General features: G+C 46.3%; 1 protein-coding gene across 1 annotated transcript; it reads right to left on the reverse strand.

The window, feature by feature from the left end:
- Positions 1 to 3,020: 3,020 nt before the first annotated feature.
- LOC140208322 (uncharacterized) lies at positions 3,021 to 13,157 on the reverse strand. The gene is made up of 2 exons (XM_072276908.1): positions 13,088 to 13,157; positions 3,021 to 6,234 (listed from the first exon to the last, which is right to left on the reverse strand). The coding sequence occupies exon 2, from the start codon at positions 5,909 to 5,911 to the stop codon at positions 5,039 to 5,041; it is 873 nt and encodes a 290-aa protein (XP_072133009.1). The 5' UTR covers positions 5,912 to 6,234; positions 13,088 to 13,157; the 3' UTR covers positions 3,021 to 5,038.
- Between the last annotated feature and the right edge of the window lie 408 nt (positions 13,158 to 13,565).

Below are 13,565 nucleotides of genomic sequence, written 5' to 3' on the forward strand. Positions count from 1 at the left end.
TGCCAAACATTTCCTTACCCTAGAACTACCTAGGCTTACCCATACTCCTCTATTTTTCTAAGCTCCATGTACCTATCCAGGAGACTCTTAAAAGACCCCATCGTTTCCACCTCAACACTGTCTCTGGCAGCCCATTCCACGCACTCACTACTCACTGCATAAAAAATTTACCCTTTATATCTCCTCTGTACCTACACCCATGCACCCTAAAACAGTGCCCTCTTGTGTTAGCCATTTCAGCCCTGGGGAAAAAACCCGTCTGTCCACACAACCAATGCCTCTCCTCTTCTTATACACCTCTATCAGGTCACCTCTCATCCTCCGTCACTCCAAAGAGAAAAGGCCGAGTTCACTCAACCAACTCTCATAAGGCATGCTCCCCAATCCAGGCAACATCCTTGTACATCTCCTCTGCATTGCCCTTTTGGGATGCATTTTCTATCTCCCATTGTCATTTGTGGACTACATACTTACTTCAGTTTGGAGGTCTCTACAATTCCCATCAGGGATTTTTTTGTTTTTTACATTTGCTGTTCCTTAATTCTACACCTTCCAACCCTATGCCACCTCTTTCCAATGATTTTATTTAATATTTTACCAACAGAGCCACACAACCCCACTACCAGCTTGTTCTTGGCTTGGTCTTTCAAGAAACAAAAGTATCTGGGAAACAAGAGGACCTGCAGATTCGAGAAATCTAGAGAAACATAGAAAATAGGTGCAGGAGTAGGCCATTCGGCCCTTCGAGCCTGCACCGCCATTTATTATGATCATGGCTGATCATCCAACTCAGAACCCCGCCCCAGCCTTCCCTCCATACCCCCTAACCCCCGTAGCCACAAGGGCCATATCTAACTCCCTCTTAAATATATCCAATGAACTGGCCTCAACTGTTTCCTGTGGCAGAGAATTCCACAGATTCACCACTCTCTGTGTGAAGAAGTTTTTCCTAATCTCGGTCCTAAAAGGCTTCCCCTCTATCCTCAAACTGTGGCCCCTCGTTCTGGACTTCCCCAACATCGGGAACGATCTTCCTGCATCCAGCCTGTCCAATCCCTTTAGGATTTTATACGTTTCAATCAGATCCCCCCTCAATCTTCTAAATTCCAACGAGTACAAGCCCAGTTCATCCAGTCTTTCTTCATATGAAAGTCCTGCCATCCCAGGAATCAATCTGGTGAACCTTCTTTGTACTCCCTCTATGGCAAGGATGTCTTTCCTCAGATTAGGGGACCAAAACTGCACACAATACTCCAGGTGTGGTCTCACCAAGGCCTTGTACAACTGCAGTAGTACCTCCCTGCTCCCGTACTCGAATCCTCTCGCTATAAATGCCAGCATACCATTCGCCTTTTTCACCGCCTGCTGTACCTGCATGCCCACTTTCAATGACTGGTGTATAATGACACCCAGGTCCCGTTGCACCTCCCCTTTTCCTAATCGGCCACCATTCAGATAATAATCTGTTTTCCTATTTTTGCCACCAAAGTGGATAACTTCACATTTATCCACATTAAATTGCATCTGCCATGAATTTGCCCACTCACCCAACCTATCCAAGTCACCCTGCATCCCCTTAGCATCCTCCTCACAGCTAACACTGCCACCCAGCTTCGTGTCATCCGCAAACTTGGAGATGCTGCATTTAATTCCCTCATCCAAGTCATTAATATATATTGTAAACAACTGGGGTCCCAGCACTGAGCCTTGCGGTACCCCACTGGTCACCGCCTGCCATTCTGAAAAGGTCCCGTTTATTCCCACTCTTTGCTTCCTGTCTGCTAACCAATTCTCCACCCACATCAATACCTTACCCCCAATACCGTGTGCTTTAAGTTTGCACACTAATCTCCTGTGTGGGACCTTGTCAAAAGCCTTTTGAAAATCCAAATATACCACATCCACTGGTTCTCCCCTATCCACTCTACTAGTTACATCCTCAAAAAATTCAATGAGATTCGTCAGACATGATTTTCCTTTCACAAATCCATGCTGACTTTGTCCGATCATTTCACCGCTTTCCAAATGTGCTGTTATCCTTGATAACTGACTCCAGCAGTTTTCCCACCACCGACGTTAGGCTAACCGGTCTATAATTCCCCGGTTTCTCTCTCCCTCCTTTTATAAAACGTGGGGTTACATTAGCCACCCTCCAATCCTCAGGAACTAGTCCAGAATCTAACGAGTTTTGAAAAATTATCACTAATGCATCCACTATTTCTTGGGCTACTTCCTTAAGCACTCTAGGATGCAGACCATCTGGCCCTGGAGATTTATCTGCCTTCAATCCCTTCAATTTACCTAACACCACTTCCCTACTAACATGTATTTCGCTCAGTTCCTCCATCTCACTGGACCCTCTGTCCCCTACTATTTCTGGAAGATTATTTATGTCCTTTTTTCCCCTTCCTAATTAAGCCATTTGTCCTCCTCTGCTGAACTCTGAATTTCTCCCAGTCCTCAGGTGAGCCACTTTCTCTGGCTAATTTGTATGCTTCTTCTTTGGAATTGATACTATCCCTAATTTCTCTTGTCAGCCACGGGTGCACTACCTTCCTTGATTTATTCTTTTGCCAAACTGGGATGAACAATTGTTGTAGTTCATCCATGCAACCTTTAAATGCTTGCCATTGCATATCCACCGTCAATCCTTTAAGTGTCATTTGCTAGTCTATCTTAGCTAATTCACGTCTCATACCTTCAAAGTTACCCCTCTTTAAGTTCAGAACCTTTGTTTCTGAACTAAACACAAAGTGCTGGAGGAGCTCAGGCAGCATCTATGGATGGAAATCAGCATTTTGGGCCAAGACCCTTCATCGGGACTCTTGATACACACGTATCTGAAATATCAACAAGCAAAGACAATAGAAAGTAGTGTGAAATAGGGAAAACCTTTGACAAAATTTAGTTCAAGGCTTTAAAAAACCTACCAAACAGAGCCCAATAGTTAAATACAACAAAAGCAATAAACATTCTCATGAATACAGACATTGACTTTTTTAATGAAAATATTTTGTCCTATTTCAATCAGTAAAATTTACAAAGATAAATAAGAACTGAAATGACAACTTTAGAAAAGACTATTTACACTCAAACCCATTTAGATTAAAATAACCTTGGACAGAAGGAGGAAGAGGAATAACACACATGAAAAAAAAAATCACAACTGTCAGATAAAACTTCTAAGTATATAAACTGAACAGGATTCAGCACTCCATGTGTGTATCTGCAATCATGATAAGAAATACAGACCAGAAAACTTAAATGAGAGGCAAACTGAGAAAAATAAATCATCATTATGGAAGAAAACATTAACCAGAGTATAACCCTCCATGGGAGACATCCCAACGATCTGAGCAGACGAGATGGTGACAGGGAAGCATCGAGCACCTGACTAGAGTTGGAAACCTCTTCCCAGAAACAGAGGGGTTCCTTGCAGAAATACAGCACAAGGGGGTTCACAAAAAGAGAAACAAAATCAAAAACACATACAATACAAACAAACAAGGCAATAAATGCAGCAAATGCCGAGAAACCAGACACAATCCAACACATTCCGGGATCCTAAAGCAGTTTAACTCAATCTGATTACATATGAAGGCACAATGAAGTGGCAAATATCATTCACCAAAATCTTGCTTTAAAATACAAACTCATGAATGACCACCATAACTTCATTAAGGCACCATAAATTCCAGCCTGATCCAGTTCAGGACAGAATCTCACAATTTATATGATAATCAATACATTATTACAGATAGGATAATCTAAAATATAAACATCTGGATATAATATTACAGAATAAACAAGCAGGAACAACTCCCTCAATAGATATAACCATTCCCAACACACACATGTTCCTCGATCAATGGAGCACCTCACCACAGGCGTTGTTTGTGTCATCAGTCAACCGAATTATTTTCCCTGTCAATCAGCTTCCAAATGTTGCTACTCTGTCATTCGTTGCCCCACCCCGTTGCTGATTCCCTTCTCCTCATCATACATTCTTACCCTGACCATCGTTCAGAGCCCCAAACTCTGCCCTGTGCAGACCCGCCTCTGGTTTCTGACCCTGCTTCATTGAGCATCCAACTAATGGTTTCCCATCCTGCTTTCAGTCTTCAGAGGACAGTGGTGTTTTCTAACAACCCTTTAGAAGCAGGAAAAATGACCCATAATGTGGAAATGAGCCCTGAATAAGGAGGTTAACTCAGCCCAGAGATTTCAGGGGTGAAGAACATCTCAGACAGAACTGCAATCAGCTCGACTTCTTTAGTCTGCAGAAAATTCAAGGGAAACCTCTTCACCCGCAGAGTGGTGATTGGAACCCATCCCACAGGGAGAGCAAAAGGGGAACAACAGGGGAGGATTTAAAAGGACTGTTGTAGAACAGAATCACTGGCAGTGTCCAGCCAGCCTGAGTTGACTCTCTACTGTACAAGGTGTGTTATAAATTCACTAAGTAATGAAGACAGCGTTTAAAATAGAACTGATTTATTTGTCTCAGATCCAGAATATTAATCTCCAGTCCCATTAAAGGTGAATATGCAGCAGAATAAGCTCCTCCCATGCCCAGTGACCAGGGTGCAGAACTGGGTGTGGTGAGCAGCAGCAATAATTGCAGAGTTCAGCACCGACAGTCACTGTTGAAATTGCATTCAGCAATGGTAATGGACAAATATCCAGCAGGCAGCTTATTGAAACATTCTCCCCAGTGTGAACTTGCTAGTGTGTCACAAGGTTAGATGACTGAGTGAATCCCTTCCCACATTCACAGCAGAAGAACGGCCTCCCCCCAGTGTGAACTCAATGATGCACCCTTGGTGAAGATGGCTGAGAGAATCTCTTCCCAAAGTGTGAGCAGGTGATCAGCCTTTAACCAGTGTGAACTCACTGGTGTTTCAGTGGATGAAATGATCGTGTGAATGCCTTCCCACATTCACAGCAAGTGAATGGCCTCTCCCCAGTGTGAACTCGCTGGTGTGCCAAAAGATCAGATGACAGAGAATCCCTTCCCACAGTTTGAGCAGGTGAACAGTCACTCCCCAGTGTGAACTCGCTGGTGACTCTGTAGGTTGGATGATCGAGTGAATCCCTTTCCACAGTCTGAGCAGGTGAACGGCTTCTCCCCAGTGTGAACTCGCTTGTGTGTCTGTAGGTTGGATGACTGAGAGAATCTCTTCCCACAGTCTAGGCAGGTGAAATCCCTCACTGCAGTGTGAACTGACTGGTGACTCAGTAGGTGAGACGATGTGGTGAATCCCTTCCCACAGTCTGAGCAGGTGAACGGCCTCTTCCCAGTGTGAACTGACTGGTGTGTTTGTAGGTTAGCTAACTGTGTGAATCCCTTCCCACAGTCTGAGCAGGTGAACGGCTTCTCCCCAGTGTGAATTCGCTGGTGTGTCTGTAGGTTGGATAACTGAGTGAATGTCTTCCCACAGACTGAGCAGGTGAATGGCCTCTCTCCATTGTGAACTGACTGGTGTCTCCGTAGGTGAGATGCCTGAGTGAATGCCTTCCCACAGTCTGAGCAGGTGAACAGCCCCTCCCCAGTGTGAACTCGCTGGTGACTCTGCAGGTGGGATGACCGCGTGAATCCCTTTCCACAGTCTGAGCAGGTGAATGGCTTCTCCCCAGTGTGAACTCGCTGGTGTCTCTGTAGGTTGGATGACTGAGAGAATCTCTTCCCGCAGACTGAGCAGATGAAATCCCTCACTTCAGTGTGAACTGCCTGGTGAATCAGAAGGTGAGATGATATGCTGAATCGCTTCCCGCAGTCTGAGCAGGTGAACGGCCTCTCCCCAGTGTGAACTCTGTGATGTACCTTCAGTTTGGTTGAGCAAGTGAATCCCTTCCCACAGTCTGAGCAGGTGAACGGCTGCTCCCTGGTGTGAACTCGCTGGTGAGCCATTAGGTCAGATGACTGAATGCATCCTCCCCCACAAATTCAGCAGATGACCAGCCTCTGCCCAGGATGAACTGACTGATGTGTCCACAGGTGGGATGAGCAACTGAATGCCTTCTCACCCACAGAACAAATGAATGGCCTTGTCCGGTGTGAACTTGCTGATATATCTTCAGTTGAAATGACTGAGTGAATCCCTCCCCACAGTCTGAGCGGGCGGGACGATCAAGTGATTCGCTTGCTCTACTTCTTAAATATCTGGACAAGAACAGCAAAACTGGTGTGTTGTGTTCAAGATTCCCGTAGATAAATTCCTCGTCATTTTTAACCTGTAAAAAGATTTACAAAATCCATCAATGGGTGTCGGACAACATTTCAGATGAGATCACTTGAGTTGCCAAGGTGTGATCTGGCATCACACTGTTACAGTGAGGTTCAATCCAGGTTGGAGAGAGAAATCATCTTCTAACTGGGCACAGAGCTGGTATCTGGAGTGACCAGCAAATTCTCTGATGCTCTTCCTGTCTCTATCAGAATGGGGCATTTCTGCCGTCTCCAATCTGTGACCTGGCTCAGTCTGACTCTCCCCATTGGTATTATTCCCTGTTCCCACTGAGCTGCATGGGTTCCTGGCCCCACAGTAACTGAAATACTCACACAAGTAGCCGGCAGTGCATTCCACGCACCCACCACTCTCTGTAAAAAAACTTACCCCTGTCATCCCCTCGGTATCTGATTCAAAGCACTGTAAAACTATACCCCCTCATGTTAGCCATTTCAGCCCTGGGAAAAAACCTCTGGCTATCTACATGATCAATGCCCTTTATCATCTTACACATCTAAGAAAGGCTCTAAACATAAAGAAAGAAATTATACATTGCTTTGAGGATTTGTTAGAAGTATACAAAATTATGAGGGTATAGATAGGGCAAATGCAAGCAGCTTTTTCCACCGAGGTTGGGTGAGACTACAACCAGAGGTCAGGGGTAAGTGGGGAAGTTGATAATTAAACAGGAACATTTGGAAAAGCTCTTTACTGAAATGGTTGTGAGAGTGCAGAATGAGATGCCAGCACAAGTGGTGAATATGAGCTCAGTTTCACCATTTAAAAGAAGTTTGGATGGGAGCCTGGATGGTAGGGGTCTGGAGGACGATGGTCCCAGTACAGGTAGTTGCATTAGACAGCTTGAATGATTTTTCAGCATTGACCAGATGGACCAAATAGCCTGTTTGTGTACTGAACTTCTCCATGTTTCTATGACAGAGAAGCTGGCCAAACTTGTCTGGAAGGGAAAAGGTAGGAGTGACAATGGAGCAGCAATGGCTGGAGTTTCTGGGAGCAATTCAGGAGCCGAGTGATCGATACATCCGAAAGATGTGGAAACATTGGAAAGGCAGGAGGACACAACCGTGGCTGAAATGAGAAACCAAAGCCAACATAAGAGCCAAAGAGAGGGTAAACAAAAGAGCAAAGACGATTGGGAAGCTTTTAGAAACCCACAGAAGACGACTAAAAAAAAGTTGGATGAGCTTGGGGTGGAATTATGATATTGTAGTCATTAATGAGTCTTGGTAGCACCCAACAGTCTGAGGCATTCAGAGGGACAAAATATTCGGGACCTCAATATCGCTTGAAAACCAAGGTTCCCAGCACCAGTTACCTTTCAACTTTTATTTTGGCAGACATGTACAAACTAGATACCTTCAAAATTTCACTTCTGAAGGCCTCCCACTTACCAAGTACTCCTTTGCCAGAAAACAGCCTGTCCCAAACCACACTTGTCAGATCCTTTCTGATACCATCAAAATTGACCTTTCTCCAATTTAGAATCTCAACCCCTGGTCCAGACCTTCCTTTTTCCATATTTACTTTGAATCTCATGGCATGATGATCACTAAATTCTGTCACCAGCCCTGGATCATTCCCTAACAGCTTATTGCACACTTCTACGTCGGGAATTCTACTTACTGATTAAGGGCACATTTGACAAACTCTAACCCATCTAGTCCTTTTACAGTATGGGAGTCCCAGTCAATATATGGAAAGTTAAAATCACTTACTGAATCAACCTTTGTTTCTTGGCATGGTCTGCGATCTCTCTACAAATTTGTTCCTCTAAATCCCTCAGACGTTGGGTGCAACCAAGTCCTAATTATGGCTACAATATCATAATTCCCTGTCCTGAGCTCATCTGGCTTTCCTACGATGCTTCTTGCATTGTGATATACACAGCTCAGCACATTCATCGCACCATTCACAACACGCTGGAGGTACTCAGCAGGTCGGGCCGCATCCGTGGAAATGATCAGTTAACGTTTCCGGCCATAACCCTTCGTCAGGACTGAAGAGGGTAGGGGCAGAGACCCAATAAAGAAGGTGGCGGGAGGTTGGGGAGGAGAAGGCTCCAGGCTCAACCATTTGATTGCTGACTGTATCTGGTGTCTGAACAACATCTGACTGGTGTCAAGAAAACAACCTCCCCTCATTGTCACAAAACATGCATCATTGCTGTCGCAGTTTATGTTCCACTGGATGCTAATGCTAAAGTAGCCATGAAAGACCTCAGTGCTGCTATTAGCAAGCTGCAGACATTGCATCCAGATGGAGCTTTGACTGTCGCTGGGGACTTTAATCATTGTAACCTACGTACCGTGCTTCCAAGATTTTACCAAAATGTATTATGCACCACCACGTGGAATAAAACCTTAGACAATGTCTACACAAATGTGGCTGATGCTTACAAACTCACTACCCTCCCCCACCTGGGACAATCTGACCATCTTTCACTGTTTCTGTTTCCCAAGTATAGCCCGGTCATTAACCATGTGAAACCCACAATGAAGACTATTAAGATCTGGCTGGAGGGGGCTGACTCTGCTCTTCAGCACCAATTCCAGCACACAGACTGGAGCATGTTTGCTGCCCATGCCACCACAGACTCTCAGATTAACATTGATTTATAAACCAACTCTGTCCTTGAGCACATCAACAAGTGTGTAGATAGAGAGACATCACCAAAACAAATAAAAGTTTTCCCCAATCAGAAACCATGGATGAACAGAGAGGTTCACCTCCCACTCAAAGCCAGAGATTCAGCCTTCAGGTCTGGAGACCAGGAGGCTTACAGCTCAGCCAGGGCCAACCTGAGGAGGGGAATCTCTCAGGCTAAACACATTTACAAACAGAGAATCGAGGAGCATTTCAACTCCTCTGACCCCCAGCCCATGTGGCATAGCATACAGGTCATTACAGACTTCAAACCTCCTAGTACTGTGCCCCCTTCCAGCTCTGCTACCCTCCCTGATGAGCTCAATTACTTCTACGCTCGCTTTGATCGAGGGAACAAGGAGGTCACCCTCAAAGCGGATCTCCCACCTGGTGAACTGTCTCTCTCACTTTCCACCTCTGATGTTTGTGGACCCTGAGCAGGGTGAATGTACGGAAGGCAGCTGGTCCGGATGGAATACCTGACCATGTGCTCAGAGTCTGTGCAGGGCCGTTGGCCGGGGTCTTCACGGACATTTTTAATCTGTCACTGGCCCGGGGTGTTGTCCCCACAAGCTTCAAGATCGCCACCATCGTGCCAGTGCCGAAGCATTCCACTGCCACGAGCCTGAATGATTTCCGCCCAGTTGCACTCACCCCCATCATTGCAAAGTGCTTTGAAAGACTGGTTCTGTCACATCTGAAATCCTGTCTGCCCACTACCCTGCACCCCCATCAATCTGCCTATCGCACCAACAGGTCAACAGAGGACGCCATCTCCACGGCACTTCACTCTGCCCTGACCCACCTGGACAGCCCCAACTCTTACGTCAGAATGCTGTTCATTGACTTTAGTTCAGCATTCAATTCTGTAAGCCCCTTCAAGCTGATCACCAAACTTCGCCAGCTTGCTATCAGCTCATCCCTCTGCAATTGGACCTTGGACTTTCTGACTAACAGACCCCAATCAGTTAAGTTAGACAACCTCTCCTCCTCCACTCTCACCCCGAACACCGGCGTGCTTCAGGGCTGTGTGCTGAGCCCTCTTCTGTACTCCCTTTTCACCTATGACTGCATTCCTGTACATGGTTCTAACTCCATAATCAAGTTCGCAGATGACACCATGGTGGTTGGTCTGATCAGAGGGGATGACGAGACAGCCTACAGGGACGAGGTCCAGCACCTGGCCGCGTGGTGTGCCGACAGCAATCTGGCCTTTAACACCCAGAAGACCAAGGAGATCACTGTGGACTTCAGGCATGCCAGGAGCCACACTCACGTCCCCATCTACATCAACGGAACTGTAGTGGAGCGTGTATCAAGCTTCAAATTCCTTGGTGTCCACTTTTCCGAGGATCTCATCTGGTCTCTGAACTCCTCCATCCTGATCAAGAAGGCACAACAGCACCTTTACTTCCTGCGGAGCAACAAGAAAGCTCACCTCTGTCCCAGGATATGACAGACTTTTACTGCTGTACCATTGAGAGCATACTCACCAACTGCATCTCAGTGTGGTATGGCAATTGTCCTGTATCAGAGCGCAAAGCACCCCAGTGTGTGGTGAAAACTACCCAGCGGATTATCGACAGCCAATTGTCCACCATTGAGAACATCTACCATAAACGCTGCCTGGGTAGGGCGAAAAGAATTATCAAGGATACATCTCACCCTAACCATGGACTTATTAACTCCCCTCCCATCAAGGAGGTGCTAAAGGAGCCTCCGCTCCCACACCAACAGGCACAGGAAGAGCTTCTTCCCTGAGGCTGTGACACTGCTGAACCTCTAGTCACAGCGCTAAGCAGTATTGCATCCGTATTGTACTGTCTCAGTACTTTTATATTTGGGTGTTGTAGCACTTTTTTATTCAGTTATTTTGTAAATAACACGATTCTTTGCATTTCTGGTCAGATGCTAACCACATTTCATTGGCTTTGTATCTGTACTTGGCACAGTGACAATAAAGTTGAATCCAATCTAATCTAAAAAAAACAAAGGGGCTGATTGTGGATGACAGGAGGAATGGAGACAGGCTAATCCCAATTGACATTGATGGATCTGGGGTTGAGACAGTGAACTGCTTTAAGATCCTTGGCATAAACATCAGCGAGGACCTCACATGGTCTGTACATACCGGCTGTGTTGTGAAAAAAGCACAACAGTACCTTGCTCACCTCGGACGGCTGAAGAAGCTTGGGATTGAGTCCCAAATCCTAAGAACTTTCTACTGGAACACAACTGAGAGCATCCTGACTGGCTGCATCACTGCCTGGATGATCTGGAATTGATCCATTTCAAGTTCCAACTCCATAAAGTGCAGGGTTATGAGCTGCAGCTGGATGCACATCTTGTAGGTGAGGGCATAAGGGACAGTGGAGGTTCCACCACCAATGTCCCCTCTAATTTGTAATGACCGGTATGCACATAGAGCTTTAAGTTCCTCGGGGTAAATATCACAAATGACCTGACCTGGTCCAACCAAGCAGAGTTCACTGCCAAGAAGGCCCACCAGCACCTTTACTTCCTGAGAAAACTAAAGAAATTTGGCCTGTCCTCTAAAACCCTCACTAATTTTTATAGATGCACTGTAGAAAGCATTCTTCTAGGGTGCATCACAACCTGGTACAGAAGTTGTCCTGTCCAAGACTGAAAGAAGCTGCAGAAGATCGTGAACACGGCGCAGCGCATCACACAAACCAATCTTCCGTCCGTGGACTCAGTTTACACCGTACGCTGTCGGAGCAGTGCTGCCAGGATAATCAAGGAAGCAACCCACCCAGCCAACACACTTTTCATCCCTCTTCCCTCCAGGAGAAGGTTCAGGAGCTTGAAGACTCGTACGGCCAGATTTGGGAACAGCTTCTTTCCAACTGTGATAAGACTGCTGAACGGATCCTGACCCGGATCTGGGCCGTACTATCCAAATATCCGGACCTGCCTCTCGGTTTTTTTGCACTACCTTACTTCCCATTCTTCTATCTTCTATTTATGATTTATAATTTAAATTTGTAATATTTACTAATTTTAACTAATTTTAATATTTATAATATTTAATATTTGTTATCCAGGGAGTATGAAGCGGAGAATCAAATTTCGCTGTGATGATTGTACATTCTACTACCAATTGTTTGGCGACAATAAAGTACAAAGTAAAGTAAATCTTGTACTGTTCATTCTTTTAACCAGTGACAACATGTGCACAGTGAATTTTATATAGAGAGGTATTCATTTTAACTGCTAGCAAATCACTGTCAGTAAGAACTTTGATCTCCTCTGGGTTCAGTTGAATTCATCTGCACTCTCACACAACCCATGTTGCAGGCCTGTAACGGGTAATGAAGGATTTTCTCGCCAGAGCTTTTGCACATTGTCCATATCTGATTTGCTTGCTAAATGACGCTTTAAAAAGTCAGATTTCAAACTATCACTCCACTTCTTCCCACTTTCAAATTCTCCAGCAACTTTTGCATCACCACAATACACACAGGTAACACCAGTTTCTGTATTGTACATAAATATTTCCCCTGAACCCTCCCCCAGGTGACTGACGGTGGTGAACTCAGTGATGGCAATGCCAATGAATATGAAGGGAAGGGCAGTAGTCTGTCTCATTGGAGTCTGGCACATTTGTGATGTGAAAGCTACTTGTTGCCCAGGACAAAGGTGTTTGATATCATTATGTACCCAGAGAGAGTGGGACAAAACATGTTCTCACGGGTAGAAAGTCCAGAACAAGAGGGGGTGGAACAAGCAACAGACACAAAATGCTGGGGGAACTCAGCAGGCCAGGCAGCATCTATGGAAAAGAGTACTAATGCTGAGTTCCTCCAGCAATTTGTGTGTGTTGCTCGGATTTCCAGCATCTGCAGATTTTCTCTTGTTTGTGACTGGAGGCAGAACAAAGGTGATTTTCACAACAGCTGATGTAAAAGATTTTGTTCCCTTTCTCCGAGTTCCCGATCCTTGCATTTAGACAGCTGGAGCTCAGCTCTGTCTGAGAGACCCATCGGTTCCCATTCCCTCATCAGCCGGAAGCTCCCCGGGGCCCGTGTCCGGATGGTGGGGCTGAGAGAGAGGGAAGAGAGCAGGACTGTCCCGGGATTGCGGGTCACGGAGTCCGGAGTCACAGCAACTACCCGAAGTCGGTGTTGAAAACGCCGCCCGGTGAGACCCCCAACCCGGAGATCCCTTCTCACCTCAACCGATCATCCGGGGCCTTTTGTGCCCCGCGCGCTGGTGAGCTCGAGCTTGGTCGGTTTAACGGCTGGGCTATTAATCACGTGACCAGCTCCTCCCCCACCGCTGTCAACAGAGGAGTCACGCGCTGCGCTATTTCCATTGGTACGAAGCAGTGTCAATCACTGCTTCCAGCCAATAGCGGAGGCGGACGACCCGAGAGGGCGTTACCCCCGCTGACACCGTCTCCCGAACTTCCCGTCACGGCGGGACAACCGTCAAAGTAAATGTCCGCTTTCTGATTTATTTCCATTTCCCTCCGAGGGAAGTTGGGGCGTTTGTGAAGCGTCTCCTGCGGCCGGAGTCTGATGTGTCGCTGAGAGGTAGGAGGAGACCGCTCGGCCCGTCGGTTTGATGCCGGTTCCCCGGGGAGGGAGAGGATGAAGACGGGGAGAGAGGGGGCGGACAGGATGTTTGTCCCGGTGGGGACAGGAGGGG

Source organism: Mobula birostris, chromosome 13, assembly GCF_030028105.1.
Source record: "Mobula birostris isolate sMobBir1 chromosome 13, sMobBir1.hap1, whole genome shotgun sequence".
In the NCBI taxonomy this organism is placed as follows: domain Eukaryota; kingdom Metazoa; phylum Chordata; class Chondrichthyes; order Myliobatiformes; family Myliobatidae; genus Mobula; species Mobula birostris.